The sequence below is a fragment of the Hemitrygon akajei genome, chromosome 1, assembly GCF_048418815.1.
Source record: "Hemitrygon akajei chromosome 1, sHemAka1.3, whole genome shotgun sequence".
Lineage (NCBI taxonomy): Eukaryota > Metazoa > Chordata > Chondrichthyes > Myliobatiformes > Dasyatidae > Hemitrygon > Hemitrygon akajei.
The window spans coordinates 19,150,088-19,175,811 of record NC_133124.1 but is presented as its reverse complement, the minus strand read 5'-3'; the positions used below and the strand labels follow the sequence as shown (position 1 = coordinate 19,175,811).

At 39.7% G+C, this 25,724-nt stretch overlaps 1 protein-coding gene across 1 annotated transcript in view; it reads right to left on the bottom strand.

The window, feature by feature from the left end:
* csmd3b (CUB and Sushi multiple domains 3b) overlaps positions 1–25,724 on the bottom strand; it is a 2,154,916-nt gene that overhangs the window by 446,982 nt on the left and 1,682,210 nt on the right. Inside the window, exon 22 of the mRNA XM_073038951.1 lies at positions 17,393–17,562. Coding sequence (XP_072895052.1) covers positions 17,393–17,562 — 170 coding nt within the window. The remainder of the gene's footprint in view (positions 1–17,392; positions 17,563–25,724) is intronic.

The window sequence follows — 25,724 nt, the reverse complement described above, 5'->3', positions numbered from 1 at the left end:
AAACCACTTCTGTAGAAAAATTTGCCAAGATCAATCATGGCCATGTAAAGACCATGACCCCCCACATCATACAGCACAGTGCATAACAAACAATTATTATAAACATTTGTGAATGAGTGAATGAGTCAGCGACAGGTTACTATCGATGCAATGCTCCTCAGACAGGATGAAGAGGTCAATACTCCCCAATGCCATTAGGCTTTACAATTCAACCGCCAGGACTTAAGAACTTTTTAAAAGCTATTATTAATGCTTTTTGAGATAGTTATTTAGATGCATATCATATTTTTTTACTGAGTTAAGTATTGTATGTAATTAGTTTTGCTACAAGAAGTGTATGGGACATTGGAAAAAAAGTTGAATTTCCCCATGGGGATGAATAAAGTATCTATCTATCTATCTATCTATCTATCTATCTATCTATCTATCTATCTATCTATCTATCTATCTATCTAAAATGTATTGTATCTGTTTAAAATTTAATTTTTGGTATTTTTTTTAATGCTTTGGGTCCAAACCCTTGAAGGAAATGCAACCTAATTTGTTAATAATTTATTTACCTGAATAAAGTTCCTTCTCTGCTTTTATTAAGGACTGGACAAGATTTGCATGTTTACATGTATCAGGGAGTGAGCCTAGGTAATAGTGGTTGTCAGGAATAGGAATCTTTCAGGAGGGTAGGCATCAAAGAAGATCGGATGAAAATGAGTTATGATACCAACCAATGATATTAGTCTAAGTGGCATCAGTCCAAGTATCATGCCATGGGAAATCATGGAGACAGAAAATCTTTGTTCCTGTTTGTGATTTGGTACTGCAGGAGTATAGCGATTTCTTCACTGGGCTGAAACTATTGCCTATTACTTCCATCATGTTTCCCCATGTTGCATTCCTCAAAGTAAAACAGCATGTGGAAGTAATCTATTCAGAGTTCCACTAAACACTAAAAGAGGGTAAAATCAGAAATATGTTTCATATTTTTCTCCTCCCTTCTGACAGGGCATTGTACTATCCTGACTCTGTTTTGCTGTCTTTGTGTTAGTTTTTCATTGGTCTGTTGTATTTCTTTGTAGCTGCTGTGAACACCTGCAAGAAAATGAATCTCAAGGTAGTATATGGTGACATATACGTAACTTTGATAATAAATTTACATTCAACTTTGAACTTTTTGCAAACTTTTCAGGTCAGGCAAAAACTGGATCTTTCAAAGTGGATGGGGTGGTTAAGAAGGTGTATGGTGTAGTTGCCTTCGTTAGTCAAGAGATTGAGTTCAACTGTTGGGAGGCAAGGTTATAGCTCTATAACACTCTGGTTAGACCACACTTAGAATATTGAGCTCAGTTCTGGTCAACTCATGATAGGAAGGACAGCGAAGGCTTAGAGAGGGTGCCGAGGAGACTTGCTAGAGAACATATTTTATGAGGAAAGGTTGAGCGAGCTTTTCTCATGAAGGAAATTTGAAGAAGGTGTACGAGATGATCAGAAGCACAGATAAAGTTGATAGCCAGAGACTTTTTCCCAGGGTGGGAATAGCTAATAGCTAATGGAAGGGGACATAATTTTTAAGTGATTGAAAGAAGGTATAGGGGATGGGAAGACAAAGGTAAATTATTTTACCTAGAGACTGGTAGTTGTATGGACCGTGCTGCCAGGAGTGGTGGTAGAGTCAGAAACACCAGGGGAATTTCAGAAACTCTCAGAAATGCACATGGATGATACAACAATGTAGGAAGGAAGGCTGACATTGATCTTAAGAGTAGGTTAAAAGGTTGGCACAAAATCATGGGCCAAAGTCCCAAACATGAAGCTACAGCAGAAAACACCCAATCAACAACAGCAAGGCAGCAATACATTAACAGACCATATGCATTTATCATCCAATATGTCCTTTACACTTCGTGCTAAATTAAAGTTAATGTGAATATATATATTTGCATATACTACTATTTCACATTAGAATCGAGCTAGGAAAAGATTAAGCCTGAAGCTAACTCTTTCAGTTTCCACTACGTTTGTCATGTCGCTACCTTATAAAGCATTTGTTGACAGACAATAAAGTGCTGTTCAGTAAATTCTGGCACATACACTCAGTGGCCACTTTATTAGATACCTCCTGTGCCATATAAAGTAGCCAGTGTGTGTATGTTCATGGTCTTCTGCTCCCGTAGCCCATCCACTTCAAAGTTCGACGTGTTGTACATTTACAACATGTGAGATATACTTCTGCACACCGCTGTTGTAATGCATGGTTATTTGAATTACTATCACCTTCCTGTCAGCTTAAACCATTCTGGCCATTCTTCTCTGATCTCTCTCATTAACAAGGCATTTTCACCCACAGAACACAGTTTGTGCTTACTGGATGTTTTTCTTTTTCACACCATTCGCTATAAACTTTAGAGAATGTTGAGTATGAAAATCCCAGGAGATCAGCAATTTCTGAGATCCTCAAACCACCTTGTCTGGAACCAACAATTTTTCCAAGGTCAAAGTCACTGAGATCACATTTCTTTCCCCTATTCTGATGTTTGGTCTGAACAGCAACTGAACCTCTTGACCATGTCTGCATGCTTTTATCTATTGAGTTGCTGCCTTTTGATTGGCTGATTAGATATTTGCATTAGCCAGCATTTTACAATTGTACCTAATAAGAAGCCATTGAGTTATTCTTGATCTGTATTCAAATTTGGTTCTCAATTTCTTCTCAATTAGTTGAAAGATGCCTATCTGTCATGAATTTCAAAAAACTCATTTTAACAAAAAAAAACAGAACCAGCTAGAATAATAGGACCTTAATTTAACACAAGTGAACAAATGCAAAGGAACACCACACAAAATGCTGGAGGAACTCAGAAGGCCATGCAGCACCTAATGGAAAAGAATAAACAGTTGACATTTTGGACTGACAGTCCTGAAGAAGGGGCTCGGTCTGAAATATCAACTGTTTACTCTTTTCCATAGATTCTGCCTAGCCTTCTGAGTTCCTCCAGCTTTGTGTGAGTGTGTTGCTATATAGCTAGGGTGCCGAAGACTTTCACCCAGTACCGTCTGCAGTATTGTGTCTTACCAGTTAACAAATAACAATTAATACAATTGAGCTAGTACAAAGCTAGGTACTCTTATTTCTGTTTCCTATCCACCTTCCTAGTTTATAAATATGCAGTACTGTATATTTATAAATCTAGCTATATATATGCGCCTAAGACTTTTGCACAGTACTGTAAATAGTGAACCCAACAATGTTAATAGCTGAACATTACTATGTAGATAGTAAGGCTTATGGGAATTGGTATAACATATGGAAGGATTACTTCACTCAGCCCTCTCACCTGCCTCCTCCGTGTAAGGTTACAACTAACCTTTAAACTAGGCACTGTTAGGGAGTACTCTGGAGTTCTGTGAATATAACTGATATTAATTTAAACAAGAACCAGGCTTCATTTCTTATTGTACACATAAATAAGTTTAGGAAGTTTGCAATTAGCCTTCTGTTTTTTTTAGTAAATTGTAGTTGAAAGCATAGGCTGCTCCACAGATTATGAGATTGCATATGTACAAGCCAAATGTTAAGGTGATTGGGTTGTGTAATTGGCCTGCATCAAACCAGGCAACATAGCTAAGTTATTTGCACCATTGTGACAGATTTCAAGCTGGCAGATCAGACGGATGTTGTCAATTAGAGTACAAAACATAGTCACAGATATCGGCGATCAATAGTTTTTGTGCACTTATGAAATTTGTGTACTCAGAGACAACCCTGACAACATTAATTCTGAATGTCTGGGATTTCTGCCCTCAGAAGCTTTTAGACGATTTGTGTGAATTACTTTGTGACAAAGGTGTTTGAACATTCAGAGGTGTCTGTTACTGTAATATGTAATTCAAAGGAAGCATTGTCAACCCCAAAATTGAATTGTAACTACTGGAATTGTATTGTAACAGCTACTGTTACCTTTCATCTTAAGGTTATAAAAATATGATGGATCGGTTTGTGAGCCTCTACTGAGGGGGTCTCCAGAATGATGCCTGCCTGTTGTGATTAATAAAGTCTTCTATAGCACCAGCTTCAGTGTTTCTCTGGTGCATTTGATCAAAGTCACATTTGTGGGCTCGCTGGGATGTGTTCATGACCCATTATGTAGCCTACAATCTCAGCTGTCTTAGGGGCTGAGCATTTTCAAGAGTAGCACCCACATTTACATCTGTTCAGGTCAACAACCATGGGATCACAAAGTGTCCAAGAAGGTGACAAAGAGCTGAACTGCTAGATACGAAAGTGCAGTGTGTGTGCATGTGTGCATTTGTAAGGGAGCAGATGTGTACAATTCAGGTGCTTCTGGTGTCACTTGAGCGAGATCTGCTGGAGTTTGCTACACCGATACAAGCCAACACATGTAACATTAATGCTAAAAGATGAAAATGATCTGATGTGAGCTGCATTTATTGGTGGCACCATCTGCTCATTTCCTTCATATTTAGTTCCCAAAATGTCTTTTTGATAGTCAATTGAAATGCAATGCTGTCTTCTCAGTTTGAAGTCCTGTTAAATGCCTCACTCTCAGATTCATATTCATTTTATTACATCGAAGCGTACACGAAATGCTTGATTTGCTTTAACAAACAACACAAACTAAGGATGTGCTGAAGGTGGCCTACAAGTGTCATCACACATTCTGGCACCAACATAACATTCCCACAATGCTTGGCAGTACAACACAGAACACAATACGCAAGGAAAGGACAAGAGCAGAACACGCCATGTTTCTAACTCCCACCCATCCATCTACACACAACCACAGTTCTCCAACCCCAGCACGGTTCATCTCTGGACTCCAGCCTCCATATTTGTTTCATTTGGTAGGTGTTTTCTTTTCACACTTCTAACTGGTTTTTGTCAAGATGAAGTGTGGCCCGGGTGGGGGCAGGCATGAGTCTGTCTGTTTGGGAGCCGCGGTTGAATCAATCTTCGCCTGGCATCTTGTCCACAGCATGGGTGACCCTGACTTGGCATCACCTGATGGAGTTCTTGAAGCACGCAAGCCTCCACACGATATCAACATGTTGATCCAGGTCGTGGAGGAGGCTCCAATGGACCCACCTTGATTGGAAACTTTCTCCTTTATCATTTTAGAAAGAGGGCAATGTATTATTCAAAGAAACACTACTTTTAGTGGGATGGAGGATTTTAACTTCCTTACACATTGGGACTGGACTAGGGATCTTGTTAGTTGTGGGACCGACAAAACAGTTCACTATTGGGGCACACTTAACTCAGCTTCTTCACCAGTGTAAAAGCTATAGGTTTCCTCACAAACTGAGCAGAACAGGGGACAAAATTCAGCTTCAGCTTGCATTATTTTAGGCAGGAGGCACTCAGCATATTTGTCACTACCCGCACACCACAGGACATCCCAGATTCACTAACTCCTCACTGGATGCCAAGCTGGTCGTAAGGGCGCTAAAGACAATCAGATGACTGAGGAACCCTACAGCTGAAACCAGGGTTGCACGTTATGAGATGACCCTGGAGATGTGTCTCCCACAATCTCCCCTCACACCAGCCCCTCAGCGAGCACAGTAGCATAATGTACGCTGAGCTCAACCTACACATAATGCCCTGTAAGGGCATTCATTCCGCCGTTCATTCCACTGCATCCACTACAACCATTCATCCTTGACCTCTGCTTACTGATGGATTCCTTTGTAGTCTTGCAGTTACCTCCAGCTTCAGTTTACTTGTTTCAAAAATATTTAGTGTGCTGCTGGATTTGGTCATGTCACCCATTTTGTGGGTCTCCAGTGCGTTCAACACCATCCGCCCTGCTCTGCTGGGTGAGAAGCTGACAGTGATGCAGGTGGATGCTTCCCTGGTGTCATGGATTATTGATTACCTGACTGGCAGACCACAGTACTTGCGCTTGCAACACTGTGTGTCAGACAGAGTGGTCAGCAGCACTGGGGCTCCACAGGGGACTGTCCTGTCTCCCTTTCTCTTCACCATCTACACCTCGGACTTCAACTACTGCACAGAGTCTTGCCATCTTCAGAAGTTTTCTGATGACTCTGCCATAGTTGGATGCATTAGCAAGGGAGATGAGGCTGAGTACAGGGCTACGGTGGGAAACTTTGTCACATGGTGCGAGCAGAATCATCTGCAGCTTAATGTGAAAAAGACTAAGGAGCCGGTGGTGGACCTGAGGAGGGCTAAGGCACTGGTGACCCCTGTTTCCCCCCAAGGGATCAGTGTGGACATAGTGGAGGATTATAAACACCTGGGGATACGAATGGACAATAAACTGGACTGGTCAAAGAACACTGAGGCTGTCTACAAGAAGGGTCAGAGCTGTCTCAACTTTCTGAGGAGACTGAGGTCCTTTAACATCTACTGGGTGATGCTGAGGATGTTCTACGAGTCTGTGGTGGCCAGTGCTATCATGTTTGCTGTTGTGTGCTGGGGCAGCAGGCTGAGGGTAGCAGACACCAACAGAATCAACAAACTCATTCGTAAGGCCAGTGATGTTGTGGGGGTGGAACTGGACTCTCTGATGGTGGTGTCTGAAAAGAGGTTGCTGTCCAAGTTGCATGCCGTCTTGGACAATGTCTCCCATCCACTCCATAATGTACTGGTTAGGCACAGGAGTACATTCAGCCAGAGACTCATTCCACCGAGATGCAACACTGAGCGTCATAGGAAGTCATTCCTGCCTGTGGCTATCAAACTTTACAACTCCTCCCTCGGAGTGTCAGACACCCTGAGCCAATAGGCTGGTCCTGGACTTATTTCCACTTGGCATAATTTACTTAATATTATTATTTAATTATTTATGGTTTTATATTGCTATATCTCTACACTATTCTTCATTGGTGCGACTGTAACGAAACTCAATTTCCCTCGGGATCAATAAAGTATGTCTGTCTGTCTGTCTTACCACCTTACTTAATTTATTTTATATATGTATTTTCTACAGTAATTTATAGATTTTTATCATTATGTATTGCAATGTACTGCTGCTGCAAAACAACAAATTTCATGACATGTTTACTGTAAGTTCAAATTCAGTTTCAGGTTCAGTTGTCATTCAACCATATGTAAATACCCATGAATACAGCTAAACAAAACAGCGTTTCTCTGGGGTCAGGGTACAAAACACAATATCAACAATCATACACAGCACAAGGCACACATAGCACATACAAGATGTCAGTAAAATACAGTCACACAAAAAAAATCTCGTCCAAGAGCTGAGTCCATGATTGCAGCAGGAGTCTGCAGTTGAATACAATATGGCTTGTCTTCTACCAAACTAACACTGCGGAGACAGCACCACACCTGGCACTATGGTGAAGCGCACTGACTCCAAAGCTCTCTCCTGGGTGGCTGTAAACAGGCGACACTGTGGCTGGAGGCCTAGTACTCGCTGGGACTGAGGCCATGTCATCCAATAAATCGATGCATTGGACATGCCGCATTCCACATTAACAATGTCAAACAGGGATTTGCAGTCTTAAGAAAGTGACTGAGACAATCACTGGCTGTTGGACTACACTCTGCCTTCATGCACCGTCTCCTCTGATGCCCCTCTAGAGCAGGCAGCACTGATATTATGCCAATGATATTAATCTTGACTCTGATTCTGATTCAGAAGCCTTAACACCAATGCCATTTTCAACGGCAGATGAGCACTCTCTCCTATGCATAGTCAGAGCTGTAAATCCAGGCACACTCTTGTGCTGTATGGTGAGATACATGATGAAGTAACACACAACAGGCTTCACAAATGAGGTTTTTTTTTCCTGCCTGATATATTAATGAGTGCCTAACAATGTAGTTTACTTGGCAGGGCCGAGCATGAATGCAGAAGCTAGCACTGAACTTGATCCAGCAGGCCTTAGTACAAGAGACTGTGAGGATCTGCTTCCCCCTGCTATTTTACTCTGAACTCTGCCCCTGTTCCACCCAATCCTATTCTGTTCTGTGGTATCGCTCTAGTGTATTTCAGGAGCTTTTGGATGCTTACAATCTCTGTGCTAAATCCCTGAACTGCAGGAAGCCGTTAGCACATTTAAATTTGCACAAGAAGGGCTTCCCAATTTGCTAATCATGCCTGGATTAAATGGGAAATCAGACTGTTCACATCAGGTTTCTCACTTGCCATCTGTTTTAGCAGATTTTACTATTTCTACCAACTGAAAAATCCACCTGTTCTCAGGATTTAACATTTAACACTTTCAGATGGAAGGTAGCAATCCATCATATATATTTTTCAAGAAACTATATCATAAAACAAAGTTGTCTGTCTGAATGAGGTGACTTATTGTTGGTAAAGATTTTTTTTTACAAAACTACAAAATATACGAAATATATGTATCAAAACGGTTAACAATTTCAAATGAAAATACAGCCACTGCTATCAACAAACACTCAGTTCCCTGAGGACCCCACTGTTCTTGGAAATCACCCACTTTACCCATAGTGACTGCATACTCCCTCTCAAAGGACACTTGGAAAAGGGGCAGGCAGTTGGCTTGGGCAGAGTCCTTGACTGCCCTCTGCCTGGATCCATGAAAGGCTTTCTTGTTGAGGCCCAGGAGCAAGCCCAGAAGTATAACCCTCGAGCAACCCAGCACCCTCTGTATTTGGACACTTTGATAGATGTTTCTGCCGAGGAATGAACAGGCCTGGTCTGGTTCAGACAAAAGAATGTTAAAGGCCTTGTGTGCAATAGGAAGAGAGGAGCAGCACCTCAGAGAAAATATATGATTGCAAATGATAATGAATACTCCGTCAGTGGCTCAGGGTTTAACTAATGTTAGAGCAGACGTTTATAGAATGTCTACGAAATGGATTTTAAGAACTGCTTGTGGTTGAGCTCACTAGGGAAAAGGCAATTCTGAACTGGGTGCTGTGTAATGAACCAGATTTAATTAGGGAGTTTAAGTAAAAGAAACTTTAAGAAGTAGTGATTGCTATGTGATAGAATTCATCTTGCAGTATGAAATGGAGAAGCTATTATCTGATTTATCAGTATTACAGTGTAGTAAAGGGTTACAGTGGTATGAGATAGGAGCTGGCCAAAATTGATTGGAAGGGATGCTGGTAGAGCATCAATATCTGAAGTCTCTGAAAGTAATTCGGAAGGCACAGGATAAATACTTCTCAATGAAGAAGTATTTTAAAGGGTGAATGAGGCAACTGGGCTGACAAGAGAAGTCAAAGACAACATAAAAGCAAATGAGAGGGTATATAATAGAGCAAAAATGAGTGGAAAGTTAGAGGATTAGGAACCTTTTAAAATCCATTCGAAAGCAACAAAAAAAAAGGAGAGAAAAGATGAATATACAAAGGTAAACTAGTCAATCATAAAAAAATATACCAAAAGTGTTTTCAGACAATGGAAAGAGTAAACCAAAGTTGAGAGTGGGATATCGGACTGCTGGTAATAGAGAAGCAGTAATGGGGACAAGGAAATTGTGGATGAACAATAAGTATTTTGCATCAGACTTCACTGTGGAAGACACCAGCAGTATGTCGGAAATTCAAGAGTGCTGGGGCCAGAAGTGAGTGCAGTTGCTATTACTAAGGAGAAGGTGCTTGAGAAATTGAAAAGTCTGAAGTTAGGTACAGTACTGTGCAAAGCTGAGGCACATATACTGTACATAATGTGGGTACCTAAGATGGTAGCTGCCCAAAAGGCTTAGGAGAGGGACGCCACCACTGTTTAAGATCATTACTGTAGTTCTGAAGTCGCCTATAGTACAAGCTAATCTGCTTCAAGATGGCAGATATTCTTTTCTGAATGACAAAGTGAACCAGATGAACCATCCTTCAGTTTCATGGTAACCACTAATGATGCTATCCTTTTATTTCAGAAGATTGGAAGAGAGAATAAAGAACATCACAACACAGTACAAACCCTTTGGCCCATGATGTTGTGCCGATCTTTTAACCTACTCTAATATCAATCTCACCTTTCCCTCCTACGTAGCTTAGCCCTACATTTTTCTATCATCCAATTTCCTATCGAGGAGTTACTTTTTTTAAAAACATTTTTTATTGAGTTTTCAAATAATTACAGAAAGAAGAGAAAAAAAATACCCTTCCCCTTCCCCTTAGCCCTCCCCCCTAACATCCCTATATATAAAAAAAAGAAAGAAAGAAAGAAAGAAGGAAAGAGTGCCTGGATATCGGAAGATCCCCACATGCTCTATGGAGTTCATAATAACTTTAGTATATATATTTCTTTCTTTCCCCAAATAACCAATTATTTTATCTTCAGAGCACTTATATATTTAATCCTGTCTTTTGTAAATAAGGGCACCAAATTTTCAAAAATGTTTCATATTTATCTCTTAAATTAAAAGTAATTTTTTCAAGTTGAATACAGCTGGAAATTTCATTCTTCCAACGATCTATACTTAAGTATGCATCCGATTTCCAAGTAACTGCAATAGCCTTTTTGGCTACTGCCAGTGTAATTTTTATGAATTCTTTCTGATATTTATTCAATTTGGGTTTCGATTTTATCCCTCCAATATCACCTACCGTAGATTCCGGACTACAGAGCGCACCTGATTAAAAGCCGCTGGCTCTAATTTTAGAAATAAAATCAATTTTTTACTTGTAAAGGCCGCACCGGATTTTAGGCCGCACCGGATTTTCGGCCGCAGGTGTCCCACGTTGTAATATGAGATATTTACACAGAAAGATATTACACGTGAGGATTTTTTAACTTTTAATTAAATCCATATGGTAACAAAAACAAATACATATTGCAAATGCTTTTTTTCGAACCGTGCCTGTAACGCGGCTACTTTTAAATATACGTTGCGTATACTACTTTACTGAACAACATTCCAATATCTCCTAACGACTGGTAAAAAATATATATACTGCAGCCTACCAGGAAAAGTTATTGATCGCCTTTAACTTAAAAGCAGCGTTTTCGCTCCGCCGCTCCGTCGCTCCCCCCCGCCGTCCCGTTTATCGCAAACCGGCGTTTTCCCACAAGACGCGGCGAAACCGGGTGTGACGTCATAGCATCCCGCGATGTAGTACAGAAAACAAATATAGTTAAAACTCTTCTAACTTTAACTAGAAAATGAATTACTAAGCGAAAATATTATAAACTAAATAACTGCCAAAAAGGCAGCACAATGCTTTTCTTCGAGTGTTTTCCATGTTGATGAGGGTGAGTACAAATGACTGATTTACAATAATTTAATTGTGAAAGTGCGCTTGATTTATCGTACAATTTCATTGGACCTCTGTGAACTACTCATCAATTTTATTGGTCTACTCTTACGAGGCAAAATGTTTTTGGCGGCATGAAAAAAACCATGTATCAGCCGCTCTGTATTAAAGGCCGCAGAGTTCAAAGCTGTTCAAAATGTGGGAAAAAAGTAGCGGCTTAAAATCCGGAATCTACGGTAATAAAAATAATATTGGATTATGTGGAAGTTGTGTTCCAATAATTTGTTCCAATAAAACTCTTAAATTTGTCCAAAAAGGTTGAATTTTAGAACAAGACCAAGTAGAATGTAAAAAAGTACCGATTTCTTGTTTACATCGGAAACACTGATCAGATAAATTTGGATTTAATTTATTTATTTTTTGTGGTGTAATATATAATTGATGTAAAAAATTATATTGCACTAATCTTAACCAGACATTTATTGTATTTGTCATACTATCAAGACATAGTCTTGACCAATTTGTTTCTTCAATTTTAATATTCAAGTCACTTTCCCATTTTTGTCTTGACTTATGGACTCCTTGTTTAATTGCCTGTTTTTGAATCAGGCTATACATACAAGAAATAAATTTTTTAGTTTTTCCTTTTTGAATTAAAGTTTCTTAAATGCCCTTGATGTATTGAGCACTACCACCATCCCTGGCAGCATGCTCTACACGGTGTCCAGTTTTGTGTAAAAGAAACTTACCTCTGATATTCCCACTGTACTTTCCTCTGATCACCTTTTAATTATGCCCTCTCACATTTCCACCCTGGGAGAAAGTCTCTGGCTATCCACTTGATCAATGCCTTTTATCATTTTGTATACCTCTATCAAGTCATTACTTTTGCTCTAAGTGAACTCGCCTAAGTTTGCTCAACCAACCTGGATATGCTTTTCAATCTGGGCAGCATCCTGGTAAAAATCCTCTGTACCCTGTCTAAATCTTCCACATCCTTTCTATATAATTAGCTGACCAGAACTGAACATGATACTCCAAATATGATGTAACCATAGATCTGAAGCTTTACCTCGTGTCTCTTGAAATCAATGCCCCAATTATTGAAGGCCAACACACCCCATATCTTAAAAACCCTATCAACTTTCATGCCAACTTTGAGGGTTCTATGGAAGTGGAAACCGAGATCCCTCTGTCCTTTCCCACTGTAAAGAATCCTGCCTTTAACCCTGTACTCTGCCCTCAAATTCAATCTTCCATGGTGAATCATTTCACACTTTTTTGGTTGAATTTCATCTGCCACTTCTCAGCCCAGCTCTGCAATCTAAATTTCTCACCCACTGTGGTGAGATTTCAAAAGACATCTCCTGTCCAATAATTTAACCACTATTGTCTTCTTAATGAGCTGAAAAATCACTTAATTGTCTGAAACAAAAGAAAACTGAAGACCATTGGAAATAATTGGTGATGATCCTCAGCATAATGTAAAGTTTGGAGAATGGTCCTCAAATAAAATTGAGCTGTGTGCTAACAGTTCCCAAGCTGGACAAGCAGATTCACTTGGAATATATATAAACCATGAGGTCCTGGGTCATGAAGCGCTTAAGCATGTAGGGATGAAACAAGAAATGGAAAGCAATTAGACCAATCTGCTATCATGGGAAGTAAACAACTTCGTTTCTGTTTGGGAAGAAAGCTAACTTCTGAAGGTAATTTACACCATTAACAAGTAGAGTTATTTTGAAACTGGACGTGTGAGCTACATGTGAGCACACTGGATGTTTCCTCTGACTGGGATTGTGAACAGTGCTTAGAACCATGAATTCCCAAGACCAACCATGACTCTATCTCAATGGAGTCCTTAGTAGGCAGAAGGATGTGAGACTCATTGCTTTTTCAATATGTTAGCAACTTCTTGCTTTATTAATATACTAATGTTTTTGTTAAAAAGATCATCAATATTTAGTAAATTGCAGCCTTTATTATTGAAGTGTTCTTTCCCCATCATTGTGACAGATAATGAATTTACTTTGAACTTTGAAACTCTCAAAATTTACTTGCATGCCATTACTTCTTGTGTCAGTACTAATATTTATTTCATCTTGCTGCTGCCTGTAAGGGGCTTGAATTATCCCCTGGTGACTGTGTGGGTTTCCTCTGGGTGCTCCGGTTTCCTCCCACAATCCAAAGACGTACTGGTTGCTAGGTTAATTGGTCATTGTAAAATTGTCCCTTGATTAGGCCAGGATTAAATTGGGGGATTGCTGGGGCTGCATGGCTTAAAGAGCCAGAAGGATCTGTATGGCAATTAAAAAAAAAATTCTTGTAACCTATTGCTCTTTCTTCTTCTGATTCAGCATATGTTGGCATTACTCCAGATTTTTAATAAGCGTTAAAGTATGAACACTGTCTTTAAATATGACTCACTTACTTACTGCCTGTTACACCACTGGTGTTTAGGGCAGTAATGAAGGCCCTCCATCTGTCTATGCTGTCACTCTCATATATATGACGATTCTTCATTGCTCTTTCCATAACAATTTTTTTTTGACCAGTCAAGGTTGTTGGTTCTGAGCTGAACCCCTAAACCTAGAGGACTGGTGGACCACTCTTAGTCTGGCCTCTACCCTTTGACATGGTTGGCATGAGTGACCCTACCAGGAGCCAAAGCACATGGCCCAGATTCCAGCCAACATAGCTCTCTGGATCATTGAGTCATGTAAGCCTCTAACCCCTAAGACGAGGTTGTGGATCTCCTGGAGGCTTTAAGCATAAGGCTTATTGTGGCAGAACATTTCAGAAGAACATGGTAACACGTGAAGCGGAGAAGCAGTCAAGCTACTATGAGTGACTTCCTTACCGGTGAAGGGGTCAATGACCAAAGTGCTGTAATGGCAGCAGAAATATTATTTCAACTTCACTCAGTGAAAATGACGCAGGAGCATTATGCATATGCAGTGTTAATGGCAGAAACACAGAAGCTGCGATCACCTTTCTTTTCATTTCTCCAAAAGGGACAGGGTTACCAAGCCTCTCCAGTATAATCTTCAGAGATCAGTGATTAGATGAGATTTATTTATAAATTCTTCTCATGGTAAATACCTTGAACATGTTGCACATTATTGCTCAAGGTGTGAGTAAGTGCACAATTGCTGTTAGGCAAAGTCTGTGTTTTATGAGAAGTGATTTTATATGCATGGATTATAACTACCTCTAATAAATATTTTAAAATATATCAAGTTCAAAGTAAATTTATTACGTATACACTAAACAGATTTGTCTCCTTACGGGCAGCTACAAAACAAAGAAACCCAATAGAACCTATTAAAACAGAAGAAAACCATCGAACAACCGATGTGCAGAGAAAAAACAAATTATGCAAATAATAAAAGTTATTTACAAATAAATAATGTTGCTGTTGAGGTTTGAAATCTCTGCATCAATGTAGGTTCTTTCTGTGCTGATCGGACAGGATGCTTGCACTCCACCCTTTTCCACATATCACTTCCCAGCTTCAAAGTTCACCCTCCACTTCCCCACCTATCCAACTTGCTCCTCATCTGTATTCACTTAACTTCTTCTAGTTTGTACACCTTCTCCTCTTTTTTGTTGTGGCGTCTTCCCCCTTCCTTTCCAGTCCTGATGAAGGCTCTCAGCCTGATATGTCGACTACTTATTCACCTCCATAGATACTGCCTGACTTGCTGAATTCCTTCAGCATTTTGTGCGTGTTCTAATATCTGCAGAATCTTTTGCGTTCGGTGGAGAGGAAGCCATTTTGGTACACTGCTGATCTGCCCAGGTCCAGTGCTGCTTTACTAAACATTCATCATCTAGGTTGCCTCCACAATTAAATTGCCAAATGGTCCTGCATTGCAGCACATATCTTATCTACTGGATGAGCAAACTGGTTGTGGGAGGTTGACTTATAGGTTGCTTTTCACCACCACTAATAAAAAGAAGATCCAGCCTTCAACACAGTTCATGTCTCTCCTGAGAGAAATCATTTGGGTGTAGTGTTTATGTCACATATTCTAAATTAAAACTGGTGTCTTTGTATATTGAATGGTATATTGCATTTTGTATGTCTTATTGTCTGAAATTTGATGATACAATTATTGTTCATAACATCGGCATCTTAGCTGAATATCACGAACATTTTGGACTGGAATGCATTCATCTGATAGAAATGCACTGCTCGCTTCTTCATAGCCATATGATTTAAAAGTGCAACTCACAAAAAATGCTTCAGCTGCAAATCTGCTGGGGTTGTCTACTGTGTCCAGCGTTCCCAACGTGGCCTCCTCTACATTGTTGAGACCCGTCATATATTGGGGGACTGCTTCGTCGAGCACCTCCACACCATCTATCACGAGCAGGGCTTCCCGATGGCCAAACATTTTAAATCTAGTTCCCATTCCCGTTCCAACATGTTGGTCTATAGCGTCTCTCGTGCTAAAATCAGGCCACCTGCAGGGTGGAGGAGCAACGCCTTATATTCCACCTGGGTACCCACCAACAAGATGGCATGGATATGCCAAGATTTCTCCTTCCAGTGAACAAAATTTACCCCCTCCCCTTCCTCTCTTCCCTACTCTGACCTTTCATTTCTTCTCACCGGACTATTACTTCCCCCTGGGTCTCTTCCTCCTTCCTTTTCTTCAATGGTCCACTTTCCTGTCCTATCAGACTCCTTCTCCAGCCCTTAACCTTTCCCACCCACCTGGCTTCACTTATCACCTTTTGACTATCCTCCTTCCCCTCCCTCTGCCTTTTTACTTGGGCATTATTCCCCTTCATTCTTGGTCCCGAAGAAGGGTCTCAGCCTAAGATATCCAATTGTTTATTTATTTCCATAGATGCTACCTCAACTGTTGAGTTCTTCCAGCATTTTGTATATGTTGCTTTGGATTTCCAGCATCTACAGGACTTCTTGTGTTTCTGATTTAAAATTGGGCTGATTTATTTTAGGACTTTGACAGCAGAAATGAAGTGTCACTACCACATAATGACAATGATATCAATTAACAGTCAAATGATTAGCTCTAACTCTGCAGCTGAAATACATTACTGCCTCAAATTAAAATAATCTCAAAACCTTTCTCCTTCAAGTTTCATAATGCTAAATATTTCAATGTTCTTGGCACTTTTGAATAAAAACTTTATCACCATACTGAATCTTATGTGCACTGTCAAAATTTTACATTTTAATAAAAATTAAATATTCCTAAATATATCATTGTTGAATTCAATAATTCACTTTGCCTAGGTTCAGTAGTAAACTCAGTAGGCATGAAACACAACTATTTTGCAATCAGCATCTTTTTATTAGATCACTCTCATATAACATTCCCCTCTGGTAATAAAAGTGATAGAATAGTAATTTTCATTTAAAGTGGTTTGTAGCTGTAGACATCATGAGGAACTAATTATTCCGTTATGGAAAGCCAAAATGCATAAGTAACAAGTAATGATGTTTTTGTTAAACTGACATTTTAAGTTCCATAAAATTGGACAATTTCAACAATAGGTATTTAGAATAAATTTGTTTGTGCTGAAGCATAAAACAAAAGTTTTGAAAAAAGACCAGGTAATATGTTATGAATAATAAAATAGCTTAGGCTGAATTTTCAGACTATTTTCTATCTGGAGAAGATGAATTTCAGAGTTGTATACTGCATTCGTACTTTGATAATAAATGAACTTTTGAACCTTTCCACCTATGAAATTCTTAAGCAGATTGCACAGGTACTTCCATCCATCTGCAAGCCAGAATTATGGGAATTGACACAGATGGAGTCTTCTTAAAATTATGGGACATAAATGGCCTCGAATGCTGGATACAATGTTTTTTTTAAACTCATGGCTTTAGGACAAAATCAAAACTCAGTGTAATAATGCCATAAAAAAGAAAACGGAAAGAACGAATGAACATAAAGAAAGAAAAATAATTCATTAAAGCGGTTTTGAAAACGTTCCACAAGGTCTCACATTAAAGAAAGTTATGTTAGAAACTATTAAATGCTCCCTAGCTTATTAGTTGTTGAAGTGATAATATATATCACTAATTTCATTTCCTTAGAATTGTGTCATCACCTCGACCATATATTTAAAAAATCTTGGTTGCAAAAGTTTTAGCATATTGATAGAAGATGTAAAATATATAGAACAATATTTCATAGTTCTTTGCAAATATCATACCTTAAGAGTGTCTCCTTGTGCTAAGTGGAATGTTCTGGCCGAGATATTAATTCCTTTGCCTGCTTGCACTTGTATGCTGTACACGCACTCATGGTTGTTTTCGTATTTCAGAGGATAGTTGGGAGACAGCAGAATTCCCTCGTTGCTTGTTATGGATGTTCCGCATTCAGCTGTAGTTAGAAGAAAATAGTATTTTTAATATAACAACTCTGAGTAAAAAACAGCTTATCTCATATATTCACTGCATTGTGGGCACTGAATTCAAGAACGTATTATACTTTGGTATTGTACTAAAGTACATCATCAGTTTAAAATTGATGGGCAATTAATAATTTGCACTAAGTTAAAATAGAGAAATTATTTATTCTGCACTGAAAAACAACCTCATGCAAACATTTACTCTTTTCCACAGGTGCTGCCTGGACTGCTGAGCTGCTCAGGAACGGTTATTACCCCTCAACCATCAGACCCTTGAACCAAAGGAGATAACTTCTCTTGCCCTATCATTGCAATGTTCCCACGACCAATGGACTCTCCATCTCATGTTCTCAATATTTCTCGCCTATTTATCTATTATTTTTTTTTGTATTTGCAGTTTGTTGTATTTTATACGCTGGTTAAAGGCCCCGTGTCTTTCATTGATTCTATTATGGTTATTATTTTATTGTGGATTTATTAAGTCGGCCCACAAGAAAATGAAACTTAGGATTGTAAATGGTGATATATATTTACTTCAATAAAGAATATACTTTGAACTTTGATGTTAACATTTAGAACAAAAAAGTGCAAGTATTGACCTGAAACATCCTTCCTATGCTATTTCTGACTTTTTCTGCTTTTAATTCAGATTTACACCTTTCAAGGAATATTAGATTTTTCACATTCTAGTCAAGGATGTTGAATAAATGGAACTGAATTGGCTATTAGACAATTAAGTCCACGTGTGTTATTTCAGTGGAACTAAATATATGAGCTGAGAACAATTTGTATGTTGTAAAGCTCGCATATTTTTAGTACATGCAACAAACGGCAATTTTTTCTTTCAGATATAAGATTTAAATAAGATTTCGATGTTTATGAACTGGATTGCACAGCATTTGCTAAGGCCAGTGATCCACTTGGACAGATGTCAGGTCAACTAACACATTGATGACACATCATTCGCCTTGGTCTGAGTTTGGAGTTGGAGGACAATACTGAAGATCGAAGACTGAAGTCAGCAAGTCCAGAAGTTGGAAGACTGATGTATGTGAGGTCATTGCAGGCTGAAGGTATGGAGGAGGCCTGCCTTGGGGATTAGAGAAATACCTGTGAGTGAGTGGATGGTAGGGAGGAAAGGGGCTTGTTTTGTTGTTGTTGTTGCTTGCATTGCTCTAAATATTGTGGGCATGCTCTGTTGCCCCAGAATGTGGGCTGCCTCCTAAACATCCTTTGGTTGTGTTGGTTGTCAATGCAAATGGCATATTTTACCATAGATTTCAATGTACATGTAATAAATAAATTAATCAGAATTTTTTTAAAGCATTGCGTGCTCTAAAAATGATTTACCCAGACTGAATAACATCTTGTAAAATCATAATTTCCTCATACTTGGACTAGATGATTCTAGCTAGGACCCACATTGATCCATTTGGCTTCCACACAACATTCGATGTACATTTATGGGAACACAAACTGGCGGTATGGACACATGATCCCCTGTCGATGATCTCAGTACACGAAGACCGAGAAGGACACCACTTAAACTGGGACACCGCCAAGGTTCTCGCTCAGGCAAACATGAAGCAGGTACAAGATGTTCTCTCCTGATAACTCCGTAAACAAGCATCAAAGTAAACACCATTTATGAACCCCTAAGAGCCAAAGAAACACGAGCCAATAGATTTCAAAGGTCAACTGAAGGGTTAGACAATCAGGACCGAAGCAAGCGAATAGGGACCTTTATAATCGCGAGCGCTGCCAGAGTGAAACACAAACAACTGTGCACTGAGGATGTCACCTCAACTGGTGATGAAACGTTTGCAAACGAATTGCCAAGCTCAGCGAACATTGCTACATCAAAGGTAGCACATAGTCAGCAGCATAACCTTGACCATCCACTGGTGTTAGGAGAATGGCTGCACATGACAATGACATAGAAACACGAAGCATAACCTACTGAAATCCCTCCATCTTTTATGCATTCATTACGACAAATAGACGGAGTTTACGAGTAGGGACCTAATGTCGCAGGCTACATTTGTAGTACTGTACACAGTCTTGGTCACCCTGTTATTGGAAAAACATTGCCAAGCTTAGGAGAATGAGAGATGACCTTAAAGAAGCTCACTTAAATCATGATGGTTGTGGATAACGTGGACTTCCATCATATCTTGTGCAGGATTGGGAGCCTATAACTAGAGGACATAGATGTAAGATAAAACGGGAAATCTAAAAGAAACCTGAGAGGTAAACTTCTTCACACAGAGGGTAGTGAGTAGCTGAAAAGAGCTGTCAGAAGAAGTGATGAGGCAGATACAATCACAACATTGAAGAGACATCTGGTCAAACACATGTAGGTAAAGGGCTTGGAGGCTTATGAGCTGGATGTGGGTGATTGGGATGACATTGTGGTCAGCATGGACTAAGTGGGCCGAAAGGCCTGTTGCCATGCTGTATAGCTCCAGGACTATATGACTTCAATATTTTGATCACATTTGACAGACTCATATTCCAATATTTAAAATATTAGCACAATCATATTTTTCTTGCCCCATTATTACCTGCAGCATATTTATTTTGTGTACCTTCATTCATCAATCTACGTTACCACCACAATAATAATCCTGGATACTCACACGGCTTTGGGTCACATATATCAGTGGACTCCATCGAAACAGGCAATTATGTGGAAAATGGTCAGATACAAGTCCATCATAAGGAGAAGAATTGGGCCACTTAACCCATCGAGTCTGCTCCGCCATTTCATCATGGCTGATCCATTTCCCCCCTCAGCCCCAATTTCTTGCTTTCTTCCCCTGCATCCCTTCATGCTCAGACTAATCCAGAATCTATCAACCTCTGCCTTAAATATACCCAAAGTCTTGGCCTCCACAGCCATCTGTGGCAATGAGTTCCACAGATTCATCACTGTCTGACTACCTGTCTGCCTTTCCTCCACGTCTTCCCTGGCCTCCACAATAATGTGGTATGTGACTACCTTGGGAAGAAGTCCTTCAAGATCTGACAATCTTCCATTATTCTGAGCTCAGCAGCGACACAGCAACAGTTGATTTTCCATACAGGTCCTGTCAGTTTTGAACTCTGCTCAGTTTGAGTCTCTCCACCTTTTTTTAAGGTAGCACGTATAACAGCATGCTCTCAAATTCGCATTTTTTGAAGATGGGAAACTGGTACTTGTGTTTTATGCAATAATATTTAAAACAATGAAATGGGTCCAACGTAAGGTCTAGCTATGAATTTCAAAGAGGCAAAAGTGCAGACAGTGGCTTGCCAGCCTAACATAGCAACACCAATGACCTAAAGTATTCAAGTCTTTCAGACCCCACACCACTCATGGATAATTTTAATCATATCAATAGCATTCTAAATATTAACAAATCATGAAAAATTCATGTTTAAGTTCTAGTTCAAGTTCAAGCAACCGTATATATGTAATCTGGCAAATGAAACAACGTTCCTCCAGACCAAGGTGCACAACATGATACATAACTCTTAAAGTAATATTACCATAAGAAAAATTAACAAATAATTTAAAAATCCTGGAAAATTTACATATAGCTTCAGGTACAGTTAAGACACAAGTTTAAAATTAAACAGCACAAGGTACTAGTGCTTCAAACGCGATGGATTGGGTGGTGGCTGGGAGTTCAGTGGTCTCATGGTCTGGGAGAAGGAGCTGTTTCTCAACCAAACCATTTTTATCTTAATGCTTGATGGCAGGGGGTCCAGCAGATTGAAGATCACCAAAGGTTCTGTATAGACCATCTATCATACCATAATTTTTTCTCTGAGGACCATCACCTTGTCGTGGCGGAGAGGCTTGCGAGTTCTTGAGATCCCGAGAGTGACGCCGTCTGGAGCTCAGCTCCTCGTGTGGTCACCCATGGCAGAATGGTCAAGGGGTGGGTTCCAGACAAAGAGTGACCCAATCAGGACCTCAGTGGCGGAGCTGGCAGAAGATGACGACACATCACAATGGCATTGAAGGGGGAGGAAGGCTGCACCAGTGAAAGGTCCCCAGTCATCTTGCATTGCATGCCACTGGATCCTGACCCCAATCTGTGTAGTGGACTTTGTGGTGGCTCCTGGTGCATCAGCCTCCCCAAGCTGAATAAAGTCACATGCAGGCAGACTCCATTAGGGGAATAACCCATTGAGAAAACATCATACTCAACTTGAGAGATTGCTCTACTACTACCCTCAAATCTTTGAGGTTTTTCCAAACTTTGCCGATAACATCTAACTGAGCAAAATGATAAACAGTGATGAGAATTACCATAAACCTAGGGGATAAGGCCTGGAGATATTGTCCAGGCAGTGTTAGATTTGATAAATTAAACATTTTGGATTCTATTGCAAAACAAAATGATTTTATTATTGATTAAAATTATTGATGAAACTGCACTGATGCAAGATGCAAATTCCAGCAAGATGGATGGGTAATGGGTTACATACAAACAGATTATGTGTTACTCTGATAAAATAAATATCTTTAAACCAAACAACAGAACATGCTTAAATTCTGTACTTGATTCAATTGAAAAGGTGCAGGGAAAAGGCCAGCAATATCAAGAAGGATCCCATCCACCCTGCTTGTCGACTGCTTGTCCCATGCTCATCAGGGAAGAAGCTACACAGCACCCATGCCAAGACCACCAGACTCGAAGACAGTTACTTTCCCCAAGCAGTAAGGCTGATCAATACTTCCACCCACCTACCCACCTCACCCTCCACCCTCACCGTCACTACATACGCAAAATCCAACGCCAGCTTATATACATACTATCAGTCAATGTATAGCAGTTATTTGCACATTGTGTTTTATAAGATCATTTTTATATTAATATTTTGTTTGCTTATATTTACTGTGTTCCTTATGCTTATTATATTTTTGTATCCTGCATCGGATCTGAAGTAACAATCATTTCATTCTCCTTTAAGGATGATAATAAACAATTTGAATTCAAGATTCAAGATTGTTTATTACCATTTCCAGTAGGCAAGTGTAAAGGAGACAAAATATTTGTTACTCCGGATCCGACGCAGCACAAAATAAAACAGATAAAGAGCACAAGAATAATAAAGAGCACAAAAATCTGAATACATAAGATTGCTTATATGCATAGATACTAACGGACCGTTGTGAAACACAGGCATAATGCTGGAGGAACTCAGCAAGTCAGGCAGCATCTATAGAGAGGAATAAACAGTTAATGTTTTGGATTGAGACCCTTCATTAGGACCGTTCACAGTATTTCCCTCCACAGATGCTGCCTAACTTGCTGAGCTCCTCCAGCATTTGGTGTGTGTTGCTCAAGATTATCTTCTGCAGAATCTCTTGTGTTTAAGCTTGCTGTGAAATCCCATTTGATTTATTAATGAGGCTGCCCATCGGTGTGTTAGTTATTGATGCAAGCAGCACATTTCACTGTATAGTACTGTGCCTTTGGCACATGCAAAACAAAATCTGTAACGTGAAGATGGTTTCAAAAATAATGTAATGAAAAGTTTCTGAACAGCCAACAAATACTATAAAGAGCAGTAAACAGTAGAGAACTAAATCTTCAATATTTGCCGTGACGACCCTTTGCCTTTAAAACTGCATCAATTCTCTTTGATACATTGTTGTGCAGTTTTACAAGAAAAAATGGACGGTAGGTTGTTCCAAGCATCTTGGAGAACGTGTGACTGTTCTTCTGTACACTTTGACTGTCTCACTTGCTTCTGTCTGTCCAGATAATCCTAGAAAGCCTCGATGATGTTCCGATCAGGGCTCTGCAGGGACCATACTATCTGAAGTCTTATAAAACATCTAGCGTGCCAACAACTTTTGCACAGTTCTGCATGTTTTGATGTACAAGTGCTAAATAAGTATTAGTTCTGCACTTTTGTGAAGGCAATGCTCTCCCCACACGTCCCCCTCCTCCTTTACCCCCAATCTGGCCATTATGTGATTCCACAGTGTAACACAACTGAGCAAGCCAGTCAGGAGAACCAAAATGTTAACATTGCATTATTACAATTTATTCTCCAAAGAACTCAACAACTCTTCACAATTAATTAACTTCTCCATCATTTAAACTAAGCTCACAATAACATATTAATCTATTACTTTAATGTAGGAAATGCTACTCAATGAAATATTGTGTAAAATTGCAAAATTAGGAAAGCAAAGAGCACTACCACGAGAGACAGAATCAACCTTGACATGACGACAGATTGGTCAGCTAACAACTCCATTATGTTCGTTGGATCCTCGGCCAGTCATTTAAATAAGGATGTGAAACATTATTTATTTAATACAGTTTGAAAATTATCAGCCACAAGTCTTTAATGGTAGCAATGAGAAGAGGGCATGTCTTGGGTGATGGGGGTCCTTAATGATGGATGCTGCCTTCTTGAGGCATCATTCCTTGAAGATGTCCTGGATACTGGGGAGGTTAGTGCCCATGATGGAACTGACTGAGTTCACAATCTTCTGCATGTAATTTTGATCCTTTGCAGTGGACCTAACCGTAATGCAGCCAGTTAGAACGCTCTCCATGATAAATCTGTAGAAATTTGCAGGGGTCTTTGATAACACACCAAATCTCCTCAAACTGCAAATGAAATATTGCCACTGTTTTGCCTTCTTTGTAACTGCATCGATATGTTGGCTCCAGGATAGAACCTCAGAGATGTTACCAGGAACTTGAACTTGAAATTGCTCAGCCTTTTCACTGCTGATCCTTCAATGAGGACTGGTGTATGTTCCTTTGTCTTACCCTTTCTGAAGTCCACAATCAATTCTTTCATCTTACTGATGTTGAGCAAAACGTTATTGTTGCGACTGCACTAAACTGGCTGATCTTTCTCACTCTTGTACCCCTTTCTATCACCATCTGAAGTTCTGCCAACAATAGCTGTGTCATTTCAAATCTATAGATGGCATTTGAGCTGTGCCTAGCACACAGACATGGGTGTAGAGAAGGTGGAGTAGTGGGCTAAGCCTTGAGGTGCGCCAGTGTTGATTATCAGCGAGGTGGAGATGTTATTTCCAATCCGCACAGACTATGGTCTTCTGGTGAGGAAGCTGAAGATCCAGTAGCAGAGAAAGGTACAGAGGCCTAATTTTTGTAGCTTTTTGATGAGAAATGTAGGAATGAATGTGTTAAACTCAGAGCTGTAGTAAATAAACAGCATCCTGACATAAGTATTAGCATTGATGCAATCTTTTTCATGGGAATTCCTCTTATTTGTGTACCCAACTGATTATTTTATCTTGATGTGATTCATTTTAAGTATGAGCATATCCTTGACTTACGACCACAGAGGTTTGTTTTACTGCAGGAGTCATTAAATTTCGATTAGAAACAGAAATTATTCTTTTTTTTCACATCTATAAGGTAAGCCCAACATAAAACTTAAGCTGTTCTTCTAATAACAGTGATTGCTCTGAAAAGTTCCTTATCGGTCATGAAGTGATTTGAGACAAAATGAAAAAAGTGGAATATGTTATATGAACACTAAGTACCCACTCCCTTATCTGAACTTCATTCTCTCCCCATCTGCATCCCAACCCATTTTCCTTCTGGCAATCCACCCTCCAACTCACTCTGTACCCAGTTCCACAGTCCCACTCACGCCTCCTCCCCTCTCCCAAAGTTCACTGCACTTCAGTTCATGCCACGTCTCCTGCCCACAATTCATGACGAAGATCTAGAATCTTGAAAGTAGAAAGAAAATTTAACACTTCAGGTTGATGTTCTTTGATGAGAATTGTGAAAGAAATAGAAATGAACATCGGTTAAGTTGCAAGAAGAAGGGTCTCAGCCCGAAACATCAACTGTTTACTCTTTCCTATAGATGCTACCTGACCTGTTGAGTTCCTCCAACATTTCAGCTTGCAAAAGCACCTCCTCCACAATCTCCATCAGCACAGGTCTACCACAGGGCTGAGTGCTTAGCCCCGTACTCTACTTGCTTTACAAGTACAACTCTAACATCATATTCAAGTTTGCTGATGACACCACTGTTGTGGGCCATTTTGAAGGTGGTGATGCATCAACTTACAGGAGGGAGATTGAAAATTTGGCTGAGTGGTGTCAACAACAACCTCTCACTATTGACA